General features: G+C 37.6%; 1 protein-coding gene across 1 annotated transcript in view; it reads left to right on the forward strand.

Moving 5' to 3' along the window:
- The window catches only part of LOC110369899 (Ca(2+)/calmodulin-responsive adenylate cyclase), a 75,775-nt gene that overhangs the window by 19,412 nt on the left and 43,517 nt on the right, over window positions 1-12,846 (forward strand). The window contains 3 exon segments of the mRNA XM_049839353.2: window positions 6,079-6,227; window positions 6,229-6,346; window positions 6,848-7,177. Coding sequence (XP_049695310.2) covers window positions 6,133-6,227; window positions 6,229-6,346; window positions 6,848-7,177 — 543 coding nt within the window. The 5' untranslated portion in view covers window positions 6,079-6,132.

A 12,846-nucleotide genomic window follows, 5' to 3' on the forward strand; every position in this document is an offset into this window, starting at 1 on the left:
TTATGACAGACAGCTTCCTACCGAATAAACATCACAACTGACACGTTTTTGTACACACTGGGTAGATTGATGCACAAAAACGAATAAAGTGTAATATAAGATTAGAATCAAGGTTAAGTAAGGCCAGATTTACATTTGTAACTCACGACTTAGTAACTCGAAGCGAGTGGAAATTGTAAACGCTTTTGTCAGAATTAAGGGAATATTTATACAAATAAAAATGGGTTTTAAATAATTATTGCCCTTCTAGATAAATAAATGATACGGTATGTTACATAATACACCCTTAAAATCAAATACCTTTTCGAAACTTACAGAAATAACTCACAAGTGTAAAGTCAGCCTTACCCTAATAAAAAGGTTAATGATATTGCTAATTATACCTACATATTAATAATGCAATGATACCAAATCTGATAATAATTAAAAACAAGAAGTTCGCGTGACTAATGCTCATAATATTAGATGCTAAAAACACGTAAGTATTATAAACTAACTTTATTTAACAGTATGTAGCTGCTTATTAGTTATACTGAAAAGAATATTTTGTCGTTACCGTAAGAAACACGACAATTATGCAGTCCACTTAGTGCACTACACACTCTTATGATGAATGGCCCGCGTGCCACATGCAGTTTATAAATAAATACAAATAATTGATTTATGAACTGAAATGAACTTTGACCCTTAATTCATAAGAAAATGTTATTTTCGGTTCTTTAACCGAGGTGTAGACAAATCATTTAGCATTTTTAACCCGAAAATCATAGCAGATGATCCGTGGGAAACGTCTTACCTACATATTTATTCCCAGTAGATATGGTGAGATTTGACTGAGAGAAATAGGTCACCGTGGATTTCAGTGCAATATATCCCTACTTATAGGTTATTGGAATCTTGAACTAAATGCATTCCTATTTCATACCTCAGATGGTTCTAGGTTTAATATTCTGAATACATGAAAATATAAGGAGGTGGGCACAGCTTAATTAATACATATAAAATACAATGATGATGACTCAGTTTTAATTGCCACTGACTTATTCTTCAACTCAACAAGGCAATGTTTTAATTCAGTAATTAAAGTGTTTAGTTTTTTTTTTTTCATCTAGAATTAGTTAATGTTTTATTGTTGTACGCTTTATGGCCAGAGCGTTAGATTTTGTGAGGGGTCTTTTTTCAACATACATACATACTCGTTTGACTGGATTGTAAAAAAGATTTTTATCTCATATGCTACAGATTTACCTACATTACAGTAATTGTATGCGCGCAAATGTTATGAAGCCAAAAATTACTCCATGTTTATATGAAGTCCAAAACAATAACCTAAATTAAGCAATACTGAAGGACTTTTTACACAAGTTGAACAGAAAGGAGTTCAACAAATAAACATTGGTTTCATAATAATCGTCGATCCCCACAAAATGAAATCGAAGGCGATTACAGTAAAATTATCATGATTAGGGTGAAGACCAGGAAAATCAATACTGGCTCGTCATTTGATTGGTATGTTAACCTGTTTACTGCCGGTCGCCGCTGCTACCTGTCTGTCAGACCTATTGATTTAAAAGCGCATACATTATACGTATACTTGACCACTGACATTAAATTTTGCTACGTTTGAAAACGAGGCTACTTCAGATTTCTCACAATAAAGAAACATTACATGAGAAGCGGGTTAGCTTTCTTTTATTTTGGAGTTTCCTGTTATCTTTCTTCGCAGTCATTCAAATCACGTGGGATACTTTCAGACGTAGCTTTCATCATAAAAATCAAAGTATGTATTCTATTCTTTCAAAGATTTTGACTGACACGCTTCCGTTCCTTGTGATCAAATATTATTTTTTCACAATATCCAGTGATCTTCAGTATAAGGTTCAGTCCTCTGAAAAGAAGGTTTTATGAAGCAGCCACAGATGTTTCAACATTTCTTTGAAAGATCTTTTTCTACATAAACATTTACTTAGGAATCTTACCTTTTTAAAAATAATAATGTATTGTGAAGTTTTCAAGTTGTTTAAGTCGGGTGGGATTTTTATCTGTTATAAAGTTTTCTCTCCGAATAGTTTCAAATAAAGAAAATATGATCAATAGATATCTAAAGGAAAATTATAGGTATTTGAAGAAATAGCCTTTACCAGAGGGTTTACAAACAATTTTCATCAATTTATTATAGTTAATGGTGTCCGTTTCGTGTTTGTATGTGCGTACGTGTGAGCTACTTTTATAATGAGAGATATGTCAGACCGAACAAATTATTGTAAATTTAAGCTATTGCGAACCTCGAACCTAACGGTTTACGGTATGCATTATACGTAGCGAATTAATTAGATTAATTAGTGCAACGTTTTTCTACTTTTAGATACGCAGGTAATGCGGTCAAATACATAGGTATAGGCATTATGAGTCACCGGAGAGCAATTTGAACTCACGAATGCACCGGATCTGGGTATCGTAATAAAGGTTTGTTTGGCCGCAACCTGCGCTTTCATTGACTGAAATTCATGAGTGCGGCTCGTGGAGAGCTCGAGTCGTCGGCTGGCGTCGCGGCGCGTTTTATTCGCCACAGCTATGCCTGCGGGGTTTATTGACCCGGCGACCGTGAACCCCCTTCCCCTCTTCCAACGATCTTACCAGCGGTTTTAAACTGTTTCCTAACAAATACGTTCTCAATCTCGGCGAGGTTCAATCCGCAATAACAATTCAAAAAGATTTAATTTGAACCTCATTGTTAAGACAAAGGTGAAATGAAAACCATCGTAAATGGTCACGTTTTAAAACCTTTCTTCCTCTATTAAACCCTCCTTCTTTTCTAATCCTTCCATGCTGGCCAGTTTCGTTACCATCAAGAGAGTATTCTAATACAAACAAACAAAAATTGTTACATCACAATCATCACACTCCAATTCCTATTAAAACACAGAAAATTTCATAAAAGCAATATTAGGCCCTTGCCTGACAACATGTTTATTTCAATAAAGATAAAGAAATTTCCTCCGTAATGGACGTCTGCGCCTCGTTTTATCTCTAATTGGGTTGTATTGCCAGACGAAATGGTCGCTTGGTTTGGGACTCTTACAATGTTCGTGTTATCTCACATTTAAGAAGCTTTAAATATACGAGGTATTTAGTGGTGATTGTGAAGTTGTAGCAAATTCCTTCCGTACTCTTTGGTAGTTACATAAATACCCAGTTTCGACAAAGAAACAATATTTCAAGTCGAGCTCATTGAATTCAGTAAGTAGATTGTTTCCCTTTGCGTAGGTTATCGAATTTTCTGCCGGTTACCAATGTCTGAACTAAATTATCGTTTCCAATACCCACCCAGGCCTTATTCAAAGGACGAAGCGGCTTTGGTTTGCAAAGAGAAACTCGTACCTTCCTCCTACTACCTACATATTTTACGATAGCAATTTCATGCGGAAACCCTTTGAAATATGTAGGATCCATCGGGAATATAAATCGTTTTAATATAAAATGCTGAGTGCATACGTGAAATGCACTTTTTAAAAAGCTCTTCCATGAAAGTGTGTTGGTCTACCACGTGTTACGTTGTTCATAAACTATTGGCGCAGCGCGGTCACACTGTGCGGCTGCCAAGTCCTCACAACGGTGGCTGACATTCTGATTGAGTGGCTCTGCTTACTCGAAAGTGGTATTTTTATGTCCCGTTTCAGCACAAATTATATCATCTACCTTTTGAATTTCGTTTACGTTTCCATTGTGTTTTTTCTTGCTTCTGTTCATTTGTGACACGTTGCAGATAGCTCTAATTTTCATGAGAAAATTAGCTTTATATACAGTAGTTGGGCAGTGAAGGTCAGGTCAGTCGTTTCACGTGAAATATTGATATTTAGCTTCGTCTAGGTAAACTGGAAGCCGACCCCATCCTAGTAGAGCAAGGCTAGATTAAATAAAGGTTACGATTGTAAATCTGCATACTCATACCAAACCATAATGCCCGTAAAATGCTACCCACGTTTAATCAGTAAACTAAAATGGAACATTCTATGTATAGTCTGTAGCGTCTCGAATAGTCTCGATGCACTAACTTATGCAACAGTAGCGTGTAACACCAACACGTGGCGCGGTAAAAATTTCAACATCGGTATCATGGTTCATTAGGTATCGGATGCAGGCACGCGACTCGATTATGCTAATTCGATTGTCTCCGTGCGACGCGTCTAGCCTCGCCCGTGTCGGCGGCTAATTTAATCCTGCATTCAAACTCATCGCTCTTTTCTACAATCAATAAAACAAGGATTAGCGTTTGAAACTACGCAATAGTCTTGCAACTAATTGGGACGCGGTGATTGAGGCTAATCTATTAAGGCTTTAGCGGACTTGTTCTAATCTTAAAACTTGGTTCAACCAAGAAGAGTAACTTTACTGATGAACTAGTTTTGTTTACAAAGGACTTAAGAAAACCGTTGACTAAAGGCAATTTACTTAGAATGTTTAATGCTCTTCATATCCTTGTATAGGTACGTACATGAGCGTGTTTTCGCTAACCGAGCATTAAATATGCTGTTTGAGTTATGAAGTTGAATTGCTTTTAAAGTCCAGGCTCTTTCCATCCTTGGTTTCTGTATGAACGGCCCTGTAGCGCAACCGCGAGCTATGGAGCACCTTTAAACTTTGGTCTTTGGTCGGAGTGAGACCCTTTGAAAACATGAGAATTTGTCGCTCGCTCGTTTACACGGAATTTCACTTAATTCTTGATCCTAAATCTAGAATTCAGTGACTGTCGCTTTATGAAAATGTCACTATAAGGTTGTGTCCAGCCTGGTGAACATCTATTTCACAAAAAAAAATTGAAATAATTTATGCAGCTAGTGGAGCTTTGTTTTGAGGTATTGTCTAATACTCTAGTATACAAATGTGAATTGGCTTAATAAATAAATAATTATTGCTAAAACTTTACTTTTAACGCGACATCCGAACATAATATTTGCCTTAAATGCAACACAGACTCAGTCATCGGTTTAAAAGCTTCGTGCAATGTTCCGCCCCGACACGACTTGCTAACATTACCCGCGGGCCATATCGACAAGCAACTCCCACGAAACAACAGATGTATCTCTATGCACAATACTTGAATGAATCCTTACATACTATTGAATTGAAAATACATTAAAATTATCAGTATTATGTTTCTGAGAGCAACTATTAAAGTACCGTAAATCAGCGGTATCGAGAATGAAGCACACAAATATAAACCGCCAACATAGATGTTCTAAAGGCTAGTTGTATTGTTACAAGTTTGTGAGTGTATTTTTTTTTAGATAATCTGAAAAGCTTCATGTTGCGTTGCGTTTCTCTATTATTTAGTAGAGTTGCATCAAAGTTATATCCTCCTCCTCTCAAAGAGATAGTCGAAGTTCTGTACTTCGACGTAATGCTCGAACTTAACTTTAAATACATGACTAGCCACAGGTGCAACAGAATTAACCAACTAACGTGTTTATAATTGCTACTAAAATACAATATTTTAACAATACAAGAGTGTATTGTGGAGGCAAGCTGTGTACTCCAAGCCCTCCGTTTATGTTCCTTCATCAAAAATGTAAACATCCTACTGGCCTACATTCCTATTTCTGTCACAAGCAATTACGGGTTGTTTGTTTGTTAGTGATTCAAAGAAACAAATTGTTATCACGGAAGTTCAAGGACTGTAAACACAATAACAGATTCTTAATTGTTTTATTACATGGCGTATATGGTGTTGTCGTCAAGCATTATTAAGATCTTGTGAACGAACCATAATGTTATCTGGTTACCTACTTCTGTTTGTCCTGAAATATAAGAATTTTTGAAAGTCAATGAAAGCTTTCTGTTGTTTCGTTTTCGCTGTTTAAATAGAAGTCTGTAGGAGTATTTCTTGTTGACCTAACCATTTATTGCTCCTACTCCTACACATTAAAATAAAATATTCAAATAACGCTACGTAGGTGGCAATTGCGGTAAAGAAATGTATTCATGGCATAACTTTCCATTGGTTTTGTGACCAGTTTTAAAAATATTTGAAATAGACACCTCCATGGTATGAAAATTAACGTCATTTTTTTATTTTAGATGAAGCGGCGGGTGGTGTTGCGAGCGGCGGCGAGGTGAGGCAGCGGCAGCGGCATGGACCATGCGGTGAAGGCGATGTCGGCGCGCGGGCCGCTGTCCCGGCTGGTGGCGCGGCGCCGCTTCGAGTCCGCCGAGCTCGAGGAGCTGTACGCGCTATGCATGCAAGCTGCAGCGTACCTCCGTCGGCTCCGCGCTGGCGCTGTGGGCGCTGCTCGCAGCTGCGCTCGCCGCCGTCGACGCTACCCGTGGCTGGCGGAGAGCACCACAGGTAAATTTGTAAAAAAACAGACACGTTTTGTAGGCCCTAAGGCCCAAATACTTGCCTACCTCTAGCTTGGCAAATGACAAATTAGTTAGTGAACAATAAACAAAACCCCAGTAGATAATTTTAAGAGCATTAAAATTTTATTAAAGGCTAACCTTGAACTGTAAGACCATGTGAATCAGGCACAAAGAAAGTCGCACAGTGCAATTCAAAGTAGTTGAATGCAGAAAATAGGTTTCGGTGTCATAAGCGATGCCAAATTACTTGACCATCAATTGCGATGTAAGAGCTTATTGTAGTTTAAATTAAGCTGAGGAGACGTTTCATGTGACTTATGCAGACGAGTTCATTATGCCTAGATGAGAAACCAAGTACTTAAGAAATAACAGTAATTTCATATCGACGACCTAAATCTTTGATGAACCATTGTAGCTATTTATAGGTAATCAATTTGAAGTTTTCTCATACTGTACAAAGGATCTCAACAACATTTGTTTTGTTCAGGTCGGCGTATTGACCGCACACGCACTACTATGTAGTGGGTTAGCGTGGTGGTGCGGGCGCGCCGGCGTGGCTCCGGAGCGGAGACTACCTCGAGCTTGCTGGCTGGCCCTGGCTGGCGGTGGTGTCGCCCTGGCCGCCACGCTGCCAGCCTGGAACACCGGGGCAGCGGCTGAAGGCGCCGCTCACGTGGTGTGGGCAGTGTTCGCCGCATACGCGCTCCTACCAGTCGGGGCGCCCGTCGCTGCGGCCTTTGGCATCATCCTTCCTACCGCGCACACCATCGCATCAGCACTCGTCGCTAATCGTTTCCCGTATCACGTTTGGCAGCAGGTCAGTGTTCCCAAATCTCAGCCTTTACCATAAGTAACGGACTTAGTAACTTTCTATGTAGACTAACTATAAATTATATTTTGCAATAAACCGTACAAGCGTAGCCAAGCACGAACCTCACCTACTTATCGATTGAAGTTCTTCGTGAGACTCGACACAGCAATAAAGCTAGACATTTGTGTGAGCTTAGGGTTACTAGCTCGCAATATGTTAGCTTCACAAGCCTTAACCTTGATACTCGTTCATTGCTGCCACAGCGTCTAGTTTATAGAGCTGTTGTGTATCACAATGTCTCCGCAGCCAGTACGTTCATAATATCATGTTTTTATTCTTTTGGCTGGCGATGTTTCGAGATTCGTGGAATATTTGAGATAGTCGCGGTAGTGGTATTTTGAGGTAAAAAATTTAAAACAATATGTACAAATAAACATAAAAACAGCCCTGTCGTACTAAAATTGCTAGAATGTAGGCGTTGATGAATAAAGTTAGTTCATCGAATAACCTGTATCGAGAGGTTGTATTCGATATTAAAAGGAGGAAGCTGTTGCTAAAAATAGCTTTTGAGTATAATTTAGTTACCCATGTTAAGTTGTTGCCTTGTAAATTTGATTTAAATAACTGCACGATTTCTCGAAGAACTTACGAACTGAGTGGAGGTCGTAGCCTTGCCCTCTTGGCGCCCACCGTGGGGCTCGCTTGTTATGCCTCACTCCACCGTAATAAGGGTTACTGAGCTCGCGTGCGAAGCTTACGTCATCCTTGGCGTCTAAACAAACTTGCCATATCCCTCAATCTATCCTCGAATGTACAACAGATAAGTTGAATACAAAAATATGTAAATGGAATGCATTAGATAACAGTAAGCTACACATTAATATGGTTCTTCAAAAGCTTAAAATTTTTATACCAACATAAATCCCACGTATAATCATAAGTCGGAATGTTTTCAAGATCAGACGGGAGGCATTTAGAAATTCTAGTATATAAAAATGCAATAAAACGTAGCGTTTATTGTTCCTCTATTTCTGAAGTTTTTACGTCTCTCTACTAATATTTATTTATTTAGATGGCTTCATGTAGCCATCTCGTTAAAAACACATCAGGAACGCTCGTTTCCACTGAGCTGAACATAAAGCTTGTCGTTTGCATTGCTGCGAGCTGTAATAAAATGGCCTTATTGCAATGATATTTTCTTAAATTATGTGTTATAGTTTGTAAGTCAAAATAGATAAATGTTGTTTCGAGAACAAGTGTTTCTACTCAAATTACATACTTATTTCTACAGTAGCGTCTAGACTAGAATAACATGTATTTTCAATCATGTAGTGTCAATGTTACATTGGCTGATGTTGACTCAAGAATTTGTATTGAGTAAAGAGAGTCAACTTCAGCAAGATATCGACTGTCCTACAAAATCAGTATGGAATAAAAAAAACTATTGTGATCCGTAGCCACTATTATTAAGAAAGAGCCGAGGAAGAAAAAAATCAAAACGATGAAGATATCAAAATAGTGACGTTCCAATCTATGACGGAAAAACATAATAAGCGATTGACCGTGTAGATTAATAGACTCACTTATAAATATTGACGAAGGCTACGTCCATCACACTGGACGCATAAAAGCTTTTTGTTTGGAATTAATCAAACGACGTTTTATAAACCGGCGCCATTTAAATCGGAATAGATTTCCGATAAACATTATGACATGTTGAACAATAGCTGTGTGTGAGAAATATGACAGACGATAGATATACTCTATCAAAGCTAAATTATAAACAGCTATGTGAATCTCTGAAAGTTCTAGAGGGGTGTGGGTTAATTCTTTTAAAGACTAAACTATGGTTCTATAACTATGGAGTTGCATATAAAATAGTTCACTAAAGTCGTCATTACTAAATTAGCAACAGACGTAATTGTATTAAAACCATCATAATCTGCGCTTATAACTATTATTATCATTTTAATTGCTAACACACTAGACGTTACGAATTACTAACGCTCATGTCGCTGTGTCATGTCCAAAATTTCGAATGTTACGACCTTAACTGCTAAATTCATGAACACGTAACATAATAGTAAGACAGTAACATATTATTTGACAGATAGTATGGTTATTTACTGCGTCGTAACTACGTCTGTAACATCTGGTTTATATAAATCAATCGGCCAACTTGTAGGTAGAATTAGGTGCGATTTGTTATGGTTCAATGCTTATTATTGCATTCATCCTGTTTAATAAATGTTCCTGAACGTAGTTACAGTAAGTTATACGATTTTAAGTGCGAAAACGAGCGCGGTAGGGTGAGAATCTGTTCTATGGCGTGTTTAAATTATACGAACAGTCTTTTGTAACATAAAGCTCTTTTATTGGTACTGTATGTTAGGGCAACGTTCCTTAATGTTCACATTTAACCAAATTAAGGGAGTTTTGGGTTTCGGACTTTTCATGTTTTGCACATCTTTATTAATTATTACATAAGTAGGTACTTTTCATATATTGTGTATAAACAGAGATTTTTGCCAAATCCTAATCCCCCTTATCCAAATGTATGGCCATTCATTACGTTATCATAAAACAGATGTTTGAATTTAACGCGTATCTAATTTGCAATTTGAAATTGCCAATCATCCGACAATATTAGCTATACTTCATTATATACACGTGGTATTTAACTACATTCAAATATATGCACGCGTTATAAGTGAATGGGCTAATTGGCAATAAACATGATTGATATCGTGAACTGTAACAAATGTTCAGCAAGACCTTTGCGGGCTTTGCGTTTCGTCTAGATTTTAAATAACTCTCATTGTTTATTTTCGGAGCGGTTGTTGGTAGGAGAGCAGAGCATACGACTCGAGATGCATTACGGTGGATAGATTAAGCTAAGTGCTCATTACTCATTGCTGGGGTTTCCGCCATGAATAGATCCGCTATCACTTCCACTAATGGACTCCGGAACAGGGAATTATAAGGATGGGAGCATCAGCAACTGCTGTATGCTAATCCTAATCATGCCTAATTAAGTTCACTGTTAACAGCGGGCGCCTTTATGAAAGCCGTAACCCCTAGCCAGCTGATAATTTTACACATTTTCGATAGTAAAATCGATTAGCTATTATTAGATACTAGATACTAATCAAATAACCATTTCTTTTTTTTTGTTCGCTCACAAAACGTGATTTTTATTGACAAACCTGAAATCATGTTGTTGAAACAGGTGTCCAAATTAATTCAGTCATTGCCTAAAAATACGGTTACCTACGGCCAAGCATAATTTTTTAATACAATGTTTTCTTAGAAGTTTCTTATGTATTTATTTCTTATTGTCTTCATGTTGGTGTATAAAATACATATTTGTTGGGTAGCCGAGGTCGCGCTCGTGTCACCGTTCAGCCTCAAGGGGAAGCCAAAACCCATTTGCGGAACATGGTAGAACATGTCTCCACCGAAGCGACTTCATCGCGTATTTCCATAATAATAATGTATTTATACAACAAGAAATTTATTCAAAGTCCCATCGTTAGCCGTGTCAGGTCACTGATGTCATGAACTTGTTCAGAACTTGATTATCCTGATTGATTTCTAATAAACACTAAAGCAAATATGTACATTGAAATCCGTTTGCAAAATATTAAATATTTGTACGCGTTTTTTCGGCGCGCATCATGAGCTCGGATGTTCAAACGTTGCTGAAAAATATATTCCACCGTGTGCAACAGAAATGGATTGCGAACGGCCGAATAATACCTGATGCAAATTCGTATAATTCGATCGGTCGCTTTTACACCGTGGCAATGTCATGCGCCCGAATGATTTATGATTTTCTGTCCCATCCTTTTCTACTTTTGCCACGGAATAATACATATGTCAACAATGTTACAACTCTGTTATTCACGCTAGGTTTACGTAAGATAATGTGTATTAATAGTATTTTTAATATTTTAGATATAAGTTCTACGATTGACCTGTTTCAACTAGAAATCCCGCTTTCAACATTAATCCTTCACCTGTCCAGCTATCATTAAGTACATCAGAAAGTGTTCTGCAGGCGCCAGCGCTTAAACACGCAGCATGCTAATAAACACGTCTTGTCTTGCGGCCTGATCGCGGTCATTTACAATTTCACGTAATGCAGTCGGACAGGTGAGCTTTCTTGTCAAACTATCTAGTCTTGTGAAACGCACGATCACGTTCTTATTAGATACACTTATTGGGAGGAGCCGTTTCACCGATACATTTGACATGACGCTGTAGGGTTCCGTCGCTTTTGTATTACTGATTCGATTTGTAATAGCTGATAAAGTGTACTTACCTACTTATTTAAGAGGGTGAGATAATTAAGTACCTACTTTTTATGTTTCATGCGATGTAGAATACCTTTTTATTTTAATTCAGATTCAAAGAAAGTGATTGCGAAATAAATATTTGAAAAGGTTGTTGAGTTCAGAATAAGTTATGACTTAAGTTACATTCACACTTGGCCGCTTTGATGGAGCCCTTTTAAACATTATTTACTTGGAAAAACTCTGAAATTCACTGAAAATTATTCATCGTTAAATTGTAAATGGACCGTGCTATTGTTACAATCAAACCAAAACGAGACTCAGTTCAAAATTATACGTTAATATTTTAAACTTAATTTATTTTTACATTTTGTTTCCTTTCACGTCCCTTTGAATAAAATATACCTGAATCGCTGCCACGAGGCGGACGCTACGTTACCGCTCAGAGCTATTAAGCTCATTTTGAATAACTGTAAAATGTATGGAAGATGGTTGACATTGAATATTTTAGTAATTGAAAGATGAGTCGAATTGTGGGGGCGAGTGAGGCGACGCAGGCGGCGACAGGTTCTATTTGCATAACTCTGGCTGGATAGTGCACGGCTCGTTGCCTATCTCATAAACGCTATAAATAAATTAAACGCTCAGTGGCTGGGCCACACAGATCAGTGGCTCAATAAAGTTATAATAGGTGTGTCATGATTCCTATTATGGCAGTTTACTTGCAATAAGCTTTACCTTCTAGAGCGTGAATTTTTAGCTAGATATAGATACATTAAATTACATCGTCTTAAATATTTATTATCGGTAATTTATACTACATTGCTAAGACGACTATAAAACAGCTTCACGATAATTATGTCGTTTGACTCGCATACTGGTACTAAAGTGCACTGACTAAAAGTTATTACACGAGGGGATAGTGTGCGCCTGGGGTTAGATCTTAAATCTCTGCAGGTACTCCCTAATCGCTACGTCATCAACCTCACGTTTTATTACACTAGTTTTATTAAAAAGGATCCAGTCCTAATAACTTGGAATATTACAAATTACTTTTTCTCTTGTTTCCCTGTGGAGTTGGAACACGTAACAACTTAATTATATTAATGAGCTTCCCGAAGTGGTTCGTGCTCATTTTAATAGTGTTTTTTGTTCTGTGCTGTGAACGTGTGTGTGTGTTATTTAAACGTACACGGAACCAGGTACCAGCCCTCGTAGCGTTCTTTTGAAGCAGCGAGTGTTTTCAATTCACTCCCATGTTTAATTGAATTCCTTTTTGTATGTGTTTGCACTTCGCTTCAAATGTATACGTTTGTATTTCGCTTCATAGCCTTTTTTCGTACTTCACAATTATTTTATCGATAGGATTATATCGGATTG

The sequence above is a fragment of the Helicoverpa armigera genome, chromosome 9, assembly GCF_030705265.1.
Source record: "Helicoverpa armigera isolate CAAS_96S chromosome 9, ASM3070526v1, whole genome shotgun sequence".
Taxonomy (NCBI): Eukaryota; Metazoa; Arthropoda; class Insecta; order Lepidoptera; family Noctuidae; genus Helicoverpa; species Helicoverpa armigera.